This window comes from Schistocerca cancellata, chromosome 8 (assembly GCF_023864275.1).
Source record: "Schistocerca cancellata isolate TAMUIC-IGC-003103 chromosome 8, iqSchCanc2.1, whole genome shotgun sequence".
NCBI classification, from domain to species: Eukaryota; Metazoa; Arthropoda; class Insecta; order Orthoptera; family Acrididae; genus Schistocerca; species Schistocerca cancellata.
Window position 1 is genome coordinate 194,968,488 of NC_064633.1, and position 13,742 is coordinate 194,982,229.

The following is a 13,742-nucleotide window of genomic DNA, read 5'->3' on the forward strand; positions in this document are numbered from 1 at the left end:
TAAATAATATTAATGGAAGAAATTTTTAAATACATATTCCTTATTTACCAATCTTACAAAAATCAGAAAGAGCACGAGTATCTGGTTCAAAATAAAACCTTCAAATGTATGACAGCATGTGCAAATGTACTAGGGAGAGAGGTACGGCAAGCATGTGCTCTATTTCTAATGACCCTAATCTTGATTACATCAGGGTACACTACATTAAAATTGGGGTACTTAAGGTATGATAACACATAGTTTGGAGTGCTGGATTTCCTAATCTACATCAAATCTAAAACAAATATATGCCCTAGTAATAATGAAAGAGGAAGTTTGTTCCAATTTTTTATTGTAACATTCAGCAATGGTTTAGCCAAATGCATTGCTTTCATCCTAAGTGGGGACGTGCCTCATGAAAGTTTGTTCAATAGAACAAGTGATAAAAAATTTCCATTATCTAAATCATTAACCATGTTACTTTAAGAGGTAGATTTTCAAGTAATACTATTTTCAAGCAATAATAACTAATGATCATTTCCAGTGGACCAGATTCAATGAATTACATGTCTTGCAATGATTTTTATATTTGCTACTGGAGCAATATCCCACATCAATGCCTGCGTTATTAAAAACTTGGAAACTTAACAGCAAACCTGCTGCAAACATAAGTTATATAAAATGCACACAAATCTTTAACACATTTGCTAGAAAAATGCATTCAGAAGTAGTCACCTTATGAAGGCAGTGATTTTCCAATTTAATAACCCCTCCTAAACAGTATGTCACAATTAGAGAAGAAACAAGAGAACTGAATCTTCCACAAGTTGTTCTCTCCATTTTTAGAAAGTCAGTCAGTACAAACATCTAGTTACAACATTCACCTTACATCCCACTTACAAGGGAACATCCCCATCGCACCCCCCTCAGATTTAGTTATAAGTTGGCACAGTGGATAGGCCTTGAAAAACTGAACACAGATCGATCAAGAAAACAGGAAGAAGTTGTGTGGAACTATGAAAAAATAAGCAAAATATACAAACTGGGTCGTCCATGCGTAAGATAGGCAATATTAAGGGCAATGTGAGGCGAGAAGCTCCGTGGTCCCGTGGTTAGCGTGAACAGCTGCGGAACGAGAGGTCCTTGGTTCAAATCTTCCCTCGACCGAAAATTTTAACTTTTTATTTTCAGTTTATGTGAAAAACTCTTATGTTTTCATCACTTTTTTGGAGTGATTATTACATCCACAAGAAAACCTAAATCGGGCAAGGTAGAAGAAACTTTTCACCCATTCGCCAGGTGTACTAGTTAGGTGGGTCGACAACATATTCCTGTCATATGACGCACATGCTGTCACCAGTGTCGTATACAAAATATCAGACGTGTTTTCCTGTGGAGGAATCGGTTGACCTATGACCTTGCGATCAAATGTTTTCGGTTCCCATTGGAGAGGCACGTCTTTTCGTCAACTAATCACACGGTTTTGCGGTGCGGTCGCAAAACACAGACACTAAACTTATTGCAGTGAACAGAGACGTTAATGAACGAACGGACAGATCATAACTTTGCGAAAATAAAGAAAGCAAAATTTTCAGTGGAGGGCAGATTTGAACCAAGGACCTCTCGTTCCGCAGCTGTTCACGCTAACCATGGGACCACGGAGCTTCTCGCCCCGCACTGCCCTTAATATTGCCTATCTTACGCATGGACGACCCAGTTTGTATATTTTGCTTATTTTTTCATAGTTCCACACAACTTCTTCCTGTTTTCTCGATTGATCTGTGTTCAGTTTTTCAAGGCCTATCCATTGTGCCAACTTATAACTAAATCTGAGGGGGGTGCGATGGAGATGTTCCCTTGTTAGTAATTACTTTCAATAAACAATTTCACGTAAAATTTCAATGTCAACTGACAAAAAAATTAATCCTTACATTTTTCATTCTTTACGCAGCCCCTTTAGCCACTTTCCATCTTCTCCCCCCCCCCCCCCCTTAAAAAAAGGATGTTGAAATAATCCAGTTAGGTTACCATATCAATAAAATCGAAACAAATGTTGCACAGTCCTATTACGCTCTAAAAAGAACAATTTCAGAGCCTTGTCAAATAATTTACATTTAAATATCCTGAGAATTCTCTATGTGTGAGGCAAATTTCAGAATGGAATTCTCTCTGAGGAAGTCCTGAGATAAACCTCAGTCCATCCACAACCATAAAAAGGATCCACACTTCTAAACTGTATTACTATAGCTTTTCGGTTTTATTGTTTTAATTGTTAAATCCCATTAATTAGAAATGCAGAAACAGAGTAAAGAAAAGTCTTACCTTCAGGGAATTTCAGATGTTTTGAAACCTTATGCCATGTTCGATAATAAAAATGTCTTGCTTGGTCCTTGTTCTTAGCTAGTTCAGGATTTCCTCGTTTCCTTGCTTTCATAGCAAAGTAATTTTGGATAGCATCAAAATCCTTTCCATATTCATTGAGTGCTTCAAAAAATGTATTCTTATCTTCAGGTGACCACAGTTCAGATGGTTTCCGTTTTGGTTTCGGCTCTGTGATCTGTTTACCATCTTGCTTATCATCATCTTTACTTTGATCTGTGACATTTGTCGATATAGCTGCAAGTGAAGATGTATATTAGTCTGGGAGCCTTTTGTGCTTAATATTTACACAATGCAATTAAAAAATAAAAAATAAATAAAAAAGAGAGAGAGAGAGAGAGAGACTGAGACTTTGGAACATGAAAATATTTGATCTTTTTCATACATAATTTTTGCACTGTGCATGTGTAAAAGTCATTATTACTACACTCACCTGAAAAATAAATTGAATGGGGAATTATGTATTTGTCCTACATTTGTTTCATATAAAGTAACTATTCATTAGATCAATGGAACATCTGAAAAGCCATTTTAGTCATTTCTCCGGCCTCCAGAAAATAGGATGGGGGTGGGCAGCACAAGGATAATTTGAAATTTACTGGAATGAGAGTGAGGTCTCTACACAAGTTCAGGAGCACATTCTTAAATACATTGAAGAATAAAAAACTGAAAGTACATTTGCAAAGTTGTGTAAATTAAGCATTCTTGCAGAAGTACTTCAGAAAATTTTATTACTAATGCATGTAACATGTAACTGGAGGATGTACCATTCCCTTATGTAAGATCCACAATAATGAATGAACTGAAGATTCAACACTTATCAGATGCGTTTTGCTTCACTTATTTTTTAGTACCGTTAGAGACTGTAATACCAGACAAGAATTATATATGCAATAGACAAGTTATAACTTATCAACCAATGTGTCTCTCTCTCTCTCTCTCTCTCTCTCTCTCTCTCTCTCTCTCTCTCTTTTCTTTTTTTTTCCCCCTATAATCACTGTCACATCTGTGTTAAGCTAAATCTTTTCCCAAATTGGTGAGGTATTTCACAAGTCTTGTGTGTCTATTTCATTGTACATGTATGCAGAGCCTTACTGAGGTGGTCCTGCACCCTTGGCAGAGAGAGTGCCACGGATATAATTCACAAACTGGGATGGCAATCATTAAAACAAAGACATTTTTCATTGCAGTGTATTCTCCTCTTGAAATTTCAACCACAAACTTTCTCCTTTGAAGGTGAAAATATTTTGTTGGTGCCCATCTAAACAGGGAGAAATGATCATCATGATAAAATAAGAGAAATCAGAGCTCGCACGGTAAGATACAAGTGTTCATTTTTCCCATGCACTTTTCAAAAGTGAAACAGTAGAGAAATAGCCTTAAGGTGGTTCAATGAACCTTCTGCAGGCCCGTAATTGTGAATTTGAGGGTAATAATGTAGATGTAGAAACACTGAAGGCATCGGAGGATTACATAGACAAAAAGACAAGAGCTATTGGAAATCCTTGGATAACTAAGGAGATATTGATGAAAGTAATCAATTTTTGAAAACATAATGTAACTGGTTAGATAAAAAAATCTTCTCACAAGCAACAGGAGAGCATGCACATAGAAGGTATTATGTATGCAAGCTTTTGGAGCTACTGGCTCCTCTTTCTGACAGAAGAACTGAAAGGGGAGGATGAGGGGGGGCAACGCTGAGGGAGTTAGATTATGAAATGAGCCACACAGTAGTATACAGTTTTTTTTTTTATTTGGACAGTAAAAAAACTGATGATGGTCGAAGTACAGAAGAAATAAAATGCAGGTTGGCAATAGCATGAACAGCTTCTGTGGAAAAGTGGAATTTGTTAATATCTAATATAATCCTACGTGTTAGGAAATCTTTTCTGAAGAAAACTGTGTGGAGTGTAGTCTCGTATGCAACTGAAACATGGTCAAAAGGCAATTCTAACAAGAAGAAAATATAATATCAGAATAGAGTTCTGGTTGAGAATTATGAATTATTTAGGAATAAAAGAGATGACTCACCAAAAGGCAGATGCCCCCCCCCCCCAAAAACACACACACACACACACACACACACACACACACACACACACACACACACACACAGAGAGAGAGAGAGAGAGAGAGAGAGAGAGATAGTTGGGTAGGGTGTGGGGGTGGGGAGGGGGGGCAGTGATTTGCCTTATGTTTAAGCCAGGAATGTTACGGGAGTGAAGGATATGCTGTAGGGATAGCTCCCAGCTGTGCAGCTCAGAAAAGCTGGTGGTGGTGGAGAGGACCAAATGGCATGGGTTGTGAAGCAGACATTGAAATCTCGCATGTTGTGCTCTGCTGCACATTGTGCCTCTGGGTGGTCCACCATGTTTTTGGCAATGGTTTGACAGTGGCTATTCATTCGAGTTGACCAATGTAAAATTCTGTGCATTGGTTGCCGCAGAGCTGCTATATACCATGGCTGCTTTCACTGGTGGCCCGGCCTGTAATGGGGTAGGATAAGCTTGTGACAGGACCAGAGTAGAGGGTGCTGGATGAGTGGGTTGGGAGGTCTTGCATCTGGGTCTTCCACAGGGGTATGATCCCTGTGGCAGGGGACTGGGGTTGGGAGTGGAAAACGGATGGACTAGAATGTTGAGGAGGTCAGGTGGGTTGCAGAATACCAACCTGGGAGGAGTTGGAAATATCTCGGGTAGGATGTCACTCATGTCAGGGCCACATGATAGATAATCAAAGCCCTGACGAAGGACACGGACCAATCATTCGAATCTGGGGTGGTACTGTGTCACAAGGGGGGGAGGGGGCGGGGGTCGCTTCTTCATGGTTGGTTCTTGAGGTGGCTATGAGGATCAGGTGTGTGTGAGCATATGGCACAGGAGATCTGTATGTGAATTAAGGGCGGAGGGTAGTGCCTGTCTGCTAAGGCCTTTTTAAGGTCCTCAGCATACTGGGTGAGGAATTTCTCATGTCTGAAGATGCACCTACTGCGGGTGGCTGCCAGGCTGCATGGGAGGGACTTTTTGGTGTGGAAGGGATGGCAGCTCTCAAAGTAGAGGTACTGTTGGTGATTGGTGGGTTTGATGTGGACCGAGATGTGGCTGGAGTGATTTGAGAGGAGGAAGTCGACATCAAAGAAGTTGCACAATGGGTGGATGAGAACCAGTTGAAGTGGATGGGAGAGGTTTTGAGGAATGAGGATAAGGTCTCCTGGTCTTGGGTCCAGATTATGAAGATGTCATCAATAAACCTGAACCGGACCAGGGGTTTGGGGTTTTGGGAAGCTAGGAATGTTTTCTCTAGGTGGCCCATGAAGAGGTTGGCACAGGAGGGCACCATGTGGGTGCCCATGGCTGTGCCACTTTTTTTTTTTTTTTTTTTTTTTTAATAGCTTCCCTTCAGAGAGAGAGAGAGAGAGAGAGAGAGAGAGAGAGAGAGAGAGAGAGAGAGTGTGTGTGTGTGTGTGTGTGTGTGTGTGTGTGTTTCCCCTACAAGCTTGAAAAAGGAAGTGCATTCCGAAAGCTAGCAAGGCTCAGTATCTTCCGATTGTGTACCTACTGACGCAACGCTTCTGCCTTTCTGTGAGTTGTCTCATTTAATCTTAAATAATCAGAATAGAATTATGTTTTTATTATAATTTTTGTTTCCATTCCATGGCTTTGGGCAAAGCAAACTCATTGGTTATGTCACTGAAGTCAAATTAAGCAGTTGTGTTGTATTCTATTGGCACGTCAGCTGAATTTGACACTCCACTTCACCTACACTCAACTAAATGGCTCTTTTACCACCTGTAACTTGCTGAAACTGTGCTGACAAAATGATGCAGTCACCGGAATTGTTGCAAATATCCTCGTAGCTATTTTGAGGTTTGGACAAGCATTTCATAACCTATACTTTTAAAAAAAAGCTTCAAAATACCTAAATGGAAAGCTGTGTCAATGCTCTTTAATTAGCTGTTTCTACTGGAATTTGAAAGCCACTATCTCATTAACTAGCTCAGCTGTGCTGATGTTTCTGCTATATTTGCACCAAAATCTGCTGCATATTTTGCAAAACAAAATATCGAGTTCTCATTTAAGATGTTGCTAACAGGAAATTAAACTGAGATTCAATGGGATGTTATATGTAAGATCTATGTCCCACTTCACTTATTATTCTATTAAATGACTGAAGCACTCCACCTTCAACAGTTTCACTCCAGTTCTCAGTTGGCAGAAACTGGCAAAAATCTGAAACCTCTAATTCACTGCTGAGTTAGCTGTGTAGTCAGCAGCTGTATGAACCAAGTGCACAGTTGACACATAACCCATGACACACCTGTTCAGTAATAGTACTTTCTTTATGATGCTACTTGGACGAATTGCCACTGTGACAACAGCACGCTTTTACAGTCTTGGGTTGAGGGAAACTAGCTTCTCGCAAGCAGGGTGGACCAATTCACATACCGCTCCTTGTTAATTCTTAGTCTGTTTTTGTGAGCATTGGTGGGGGGTTTCTTTTACTTTGTTTTAAAATATTTAGAAATTTTTAATTTGATGTCTGGTGTCCACTGGCACTCTGTTACAAGCTTTTGCACCAGAATATAAAACTTCATTTGGAACTCTTGAAAGGGATACACAGTCTACATAGAAATTATTTCTACTTCTTGTATTATGGAAGTTGTGAATTGCTGAATTCATCCTAAATTCACTGCTGTCATTAACCACAAATACCGTCAGGTAGTATATGCATTGGCAGGTAAGTGTAAGGACCTCAGGTCTGTAGTATAGCACTTTTTTCATTGTTGCTGCAATCCCCTAGAAGATCACACCATAGGACAGAACTGACAAAGTATGCTAACAACCTCACCGCTAAATCAACACAGTGCTTGAGGTTTCTGAGTGCTAAGCATACAAAATTGAGCTTTTTCATTAGCTTACCTGCATGCTGGTACCATCTCAGTTTAGTATCTATCTGGGTGCCTAGGAAGTTCACACACTGCTGATCTCATCCAGCACTTACCCATCTATATTACTACACAGCAAACACAGTAAATAGTTCATGGTGCATGGTCCCTCTTGCAGATAGCTTATCTACTGGCCTCCATGGGAAACAAAAATTTGATTTTCAATATTTTACACAGTGTGTTCCATATAAATCCAAACTACTTTAATGAGTCATAACACTTGAACCAATAATGGGACAGATTTGCTATTTTAGGAAATCAGAACTACTGATAGCCTTGGGAGAGCCAGTCGTGACAAAACTCTATCATATGGTGAGCAAGATGTATGAGACAGGCAAAATACCCTCAGATTTCAAAAAGAATGTAATAATTCCAATCCCAAAGCAAGCAGGTGTTGACGGGTGTGAAAATTACTGAACTATCAGTTTAATAAGTCATAGCTGCAAAATACTAACACAAATTCTTTACAGAAAAATGGAAAAACTGGTAGACACCGACCTTGGGAACGATCAGTTTGTTGCAACACATGAGGCAATACTGACCCAACGACTTATCTTAGAAGATAGGTTACGGAAAGGCAAATGTAAGTTCCTGGTATTTGTAGACTAGGAGAAAGCTTTTGACAATGTTGACTAAAATACTCTCTTTCAAATTCTTAAGGTGGCTGTCCAATACAGGAGCAAAAAGCTATTTACAATTTGTACAGAAAGCAAATGGCAGTTATAAGAGTTGAGGGACATGAAAGGGAAGCAGTGGTTGGGAAGGGAGTGAGATAGGGTTGTAGCCTATCCCCAATGTTATTCAATCTATATATTGGGCAAGCAGTAATGGAAACAAAAGAAAAATTTGGAGTAAGAATTAAAATCCATGGAGAAGCAATAAAAACTTTGAGGTTTGCTGATGACACCATAATTCTGTGAGAGACAGCAAAGGACCTGGAAGAGCAGTTGAATGGAAGGAGGATATAAGATGAACATCAACAAAAGCAAACGACGAAAATGGAATGTAGTTGAATTAAATCGTGTGATGCTGAGGAAATCGGACACTTATGGTAAAGTAGTAAATGAGTTTTGCTATTTGGGGAGCAAAATAACTGATGATGGTCGAAGTAGAGGGGATATAAAATGTAGAATAGCAATGGCAAGGAAAGCGTTTTTGAAAAAGAAGAGTCTGTTAACATCAAGTATAGATTTAAGTGTCAGGAAGTCTTTCCTGAAAGTATTTGTATGAAGTGTAGCCATGTATGGAAGTGAAACATGGACAATTAACAGTTCAGAGAAGAAGAGAATATAAGCTTTTGAAATGTGGTGCTACAGAAGAATGCTGAAGATTGGATGGGTAGATCATGTAACTAATGAGCAGGTACTGAATGCAATCGGGGAGAAGAGGAATTTGTGGCACAACTTGACTAGAAAAAGGGATCGGATGGTAGCACATGTTCTGAGGCATCAAGGGATCACCAATTTAGTACTGGAGGGCAGCGTGTAGAGTAAAAATCGTAGAGGGAGGCCAAGAAATGAATACACCAAGCAGATTCAGAAGGATGTTGGTTGCAGTAGGTACTTGGAGGTGAAGAACCTTGCACACGATAGAGTAATATGGAGAGTTGCATCAAACCAGTCTTTGGACTGAAGACAACAACAACAACAACAACAACAACAGCAGCAGCAGCAGCAGCAACAGCAACAGCAGCAGCAGCAGCAGCAGCAGCAGCAAAACTGGGAGATTACTTACTTACTTACTTACTTACTGTACATATAAAGTCCTTACAGCAAATGTTGGACACATCCTCCATCAGCATTGATGCACAGCTGTATTTGTTTCACCATGTTTGGCAACATCCTGTGAAGTGTATCCTTGCCACTTTGTTTATTTTATGTGTAATGGCTCATAAGGATACCCCAGGTGATCCATATAAGCCTGAACTATTTCAATGGCTCACAATTTCCCTCCGAAAACTCGCAGAACGAGAAAGTTGTTTTAATGTCCTCAGTAGCTTTGGGAGAATCAGAAGTGCTGCCTGTTCTTGGCAAGTTGGTTGTTGTTTCTGCACTTGCTGGGCTTGTGTTGTCCGTTCTTGGCCTCGTTGGTCACAGTTTGTGAATCTGTGAGAGTGTAGTTTGGGCCACATGACAATAACGAGCAAATTAGCGATACATTCAGTCTTTAGCTGGCAGAAACATGCAGTACAGACTTTGGGAGTGGGATTTTATTGTGGAAACATACTTGAAGACAGACTCGATGGTTAAAACACAATTGGCATTCCGGAGATAATTCAATGTGCATGACGTTCTAATAAAGGCAACAATTTTATTGATTGTAAGGAAGCCAGAGACAACTAGTGTAGCAAACAATGACAGTGGTAAATACAGACCATCACTGAGTGCAGAGGTTATTAATGTTCAAAGACAATTTGAGTACTCTCCAAGGAAATTGTTGTGCCAATTGAGCCAGGAGTTATGCATTTCATATGACACCTGTCAGATAGCTGCAAAGTAATCACCTTTGCGACCATACAAAATGCACATGATGCAAGCACTGCAAGAAACAAATCATGAGAACAGAATGTGTTACTGTTGATGTTATCGAGGGTTTCTTTTCAGTGTCCAGACACACTCTACATATCTTTGTTTACAGATAAGTCATGGCTCCATCCATCAAGTTACATCAAGACACAAAACAGCAGGTGTAAATCCTCATACAAAACACCACTGCATGATGAACAGCTTGGAGAGTAGTGCATGGTCTCAGCTTCCACAATTGCTGGTCCCATTTTCTTTGATATGACCATAGATACTACAGTTTATACTGGCATCTTCAGTTTGCGGAGCACCTGGATGACGCTGAACTTACAGAAGATTATTTCCAAAAAGGTGGAGCAACAAGTCATATGTCTAACACTTCTGTGCAAATTGTAACCAGTTCCTTTGGGGACAGAAAATTCCAAGAAATGTGTGTCCCCCAACCTCCCGACCAATTGACCTAAGCCCTCACTCCCTCCAGTTTTTTCCTTGTGGTGGTATCTTAAAAGCCAAGTGTACAAAAATGGACCACAGACAACTGTAGAACTCTGAGGCCATTACACACAAAATAAGCAACATTCGCAAAGATACACTTCAAAGGACGTCATGGTATGTGGTGAGATGAATAAAATCGTACATCGATTGTGGTGGAGGGTACTTCCAACATTTGCTGTGATGACTGTTTGTATGAATGTACATATACAGGGTGTCCCATTTATCTTGACCACCCTAAATAACTGTTTGTCCAGGTGCATATTACAAGATGTTTCAAACAAACGTTCTTTAGCCATCAGAGGGACATCAATCAGCATGATTGCCTTTGTTGTAGCTTTGTTTTTTACAAAGATATGAACAGCAGCATGACTTTTTTAAATGGCACCCTGTATTTTTTTATTTGATACTTCATTTCCTCTCCTAAAGACCTATTCAAAAATGTATCACAGAGTACCATTCACCAAAACATAACACAACACTGACACTTGATGCTCCCAGCACTTAGTGCAGGTACTTGGGATAATGGAACACATCCACGTGCTGCTGTTGACAGAGGACAAATGTAAAACATAAGTAGAATGCACACACGTCATTCGATCAACAACCATCAGTTGAAGGGTTGTGTGAGTAGAATGTACACCAATGTAGAGAAAGTAGAAATGCTACTCATCTATGGGGAATGTAAGTTAGCAGAACAGTAATTGCAATACTGTCTTCTTATGTACGGGTACATTTAGTACAGCAGTTTAGTCCTTTTAAATACTGTTGTGTAGAGGCGGCATACAGTAAAGGCGGTCCTTCCTACAAACTGCATCGACATAATGTTTCTTTTATTGTTGTTGTTGTTGTTGTTGTTGACGGTAGGCAAAATGCTAAGCAGGCAGTGGAACTGTACAGACAGCGATATCCGACAAGAACCCACGTTCCCGATGGATGTTTTCTCGTCTTGTTGCGACCCTTCAGGAAACAGGAAGTTTCAACCCAAGACAACGCAAACGTCGTAGCACTTGCACAGACAAAGCTGCCAAATTTACTGTTCTCGCTTCTGTTGCTATGAATCCACATGTGAGCATTCAACAGTTTGAACACGAGATTGGCATTCCTAAAACCAGTATACATCATATTCTTACACGTTACCGGTTCCTCCTTACCATGTACACCTACATCAAGAATTGCATAGGAATGGTTTCCAGAATCATGTACAGTTCTGTCAGTGCGCACAGCAGCAAATCCTCGCCAACCGGAACTACTTCTCCGAGGTTCTATTTACCGATTAATGTTCCTTCTCAAACAAAGGAGAGGTAAATACAAGGCACATGCATTATTGGTCCAGCGACAATCCACAATGGCTTGACATCAGCGTCAATGGAGAGTTAACGTTTGGTGTGGGATGCTTGGTACTACAACTGTTGGTCCTTATTTCATTAATGGTAGTCTAAACGGCACAGCGTATGCCAACTTCCTCAGATGAATTCTTCCTCCTTCTCTGGATAAAGTGCCACTAAGAACCAGAATGCTTATGTGGTATCAACATGATGGATGTCCAGTACATAACACCTTGCGTGCACGTCGTGTTCTGAACCGAAGGTATCCTGCCAGATGGATTGGTCAAGGAGGAACAGTTATTTGGCCTGTTAGGTCTCTTGGTTTGAATCCTCTGGACTTTTTTCTTTGGGGATGCAATACAGACGTTGTCTATCGCGATATTCCAACAACTCCAGAGGACATGCAGGAATGTATCGTGCTTGCTCGTAATTCTCTTCAGCAACACTGGAAGCAGTTAATAATTCTTTCATTCAATGAGTGTACCAGTGTATCGGTGTCCAGGGTCACCACTTTAAGCACCTTTGAATGTTCTACTCCTGGGCAACGGTACAAGAGAGTCAAAGTCAATTCTGTGTTATGTTTTTACTTGGTTTTCATTTGTTTCCTGACAACTCCAGCAAGTGGACGAGTTTGTGATCTCGGGCTCAAAGTCAGTGTTGTGTTATGTAATTAATAACAATGTGATACATTTTTGAATAGGTCATTAGAAGAGGAAATGAATTACCGAATAAAAAATACAGGGTGCCATTTAAAAAAGTCATACCGCTGTTCACGTCTTTGTAAAAACACAGCTACAACGAAGGCAATCGTGCTGATTGGTGTCTTCCTGACGGCTAAAAAACATCTGCCTGAAACCTTTTGTAATTTGCATCTGGACAACCAGTTATTTAGGGTGGTCAAGATAAGTGGGACACCCTGTATAATCTTCCAATCGTTTTTGCTGTTTGTGCAGTAAAACTGCTGCATAAGGCATGATGTTTTTAATTTATGATGGCATATCAAATACAAACCGGAATTGTTTTACATACCTTTTTGTACACAGAGAGCAGTGTGATCTCTGTTCACTGTTGCTTTCATTTACAATGAATGTTGCGCATAGCTAGAATCTTGTTATACTGATTCTTTAGTCATAATCACAATGTCCAAGCATGAGGTATCATCAGATGTTGCACCATGCATTATAATCAAGTTTCTCGCAACAGTGGGCATAAAACTGTCTGAAATTTTGAAGTGACTTATGGTATAGTTCAGGGACAACATCCTGAGAAAGACTGAAGTGTATCCATTGCCCAAAGAGTTTTACTAGGCACAGAAACAGCCGAGAATGCAGCTAATTGATGTTGTCCTAGGACCAGCATGACTAAGGAGAACATTCTCATTGTTAGCCAGCTTATTGAAGATGATCACCAAATAACAATTTCTGAAATTGCTATTGACGTTGGCGTAAACTGCGGTAGTGCTCAAGTGATCATTATGGACACCCTTGGATTTTGGGAAGTCCGCATGATGGATGCCTTGTCTTCTCACCATACAACACAAATTGCATTGTCTTGATGTGTGCCAAAAAAATTTGGCTACTAACACGCTTAAAAAACTGAAGAGGAATATTTTTTTGCACCAGACTGTCACCTCTGATGAAACAAGGGTGCGCCATAACAACCCGAAATTGAAAGAAAGCAGCCTGGTATGGTGCAAAAAGGGCAAATCTGCATTTATCAAAGCCAAAACCATCTCACCATGAGAAAGGTTCTTGTAACAGTCTCTTTTGATTTTAAAGGATTTGTTCCCACTGATTTCCACACTAAGAACACTGCATACCATTGCCAACTTTTGGATCACAATAGACCTGCATATCATCAGAAAATGCACACAATTACAACCCAGGATGTGATCCTGCTTCATCAAAACAATCAACACAACACCAGCTGCCCACACTCAACAAAAAAGTCAAGAATTGTTCTGGGCCACACTACAACATCTTTCCTCCAATTCCAGATTTATCATCCAGTGATTTTAATTTGTTTGGATCACTAAAGGAAGCAGTCGGAGGACACAGATTTGATGACAATGGCTCTGTTGAAGTTGTCATGTGCAAC

General features: G+C 40.1%; 1 protein-coding gene across 7 annotated transcripts in view; it reads right to left on the reverse strand.

The window, feature by feature from the left end:
* Nucleotides 1-13,742, reverse strand: part of LOC126095087 (protein cramped) — a 235,935-nt gene that overhangs the window by 200,897 nt on the left and 21,296 nt on the right. For all 7 annotated transcript variants that reach the window (XM_049909774.1, XM_049909776.1, XM_049909772.1 and 4 more), the window contains exon 3: nucleotides 2,302-2,595. In XM_049909774.1, coding sequence (XP_049765731.1) covers nucleotides 2,302-2,595 — 294 coding nt within the window. The remainder of the gene's footprint in view (nucleotides 1-2,301; nucleotides 2,596-13,742) is intronic.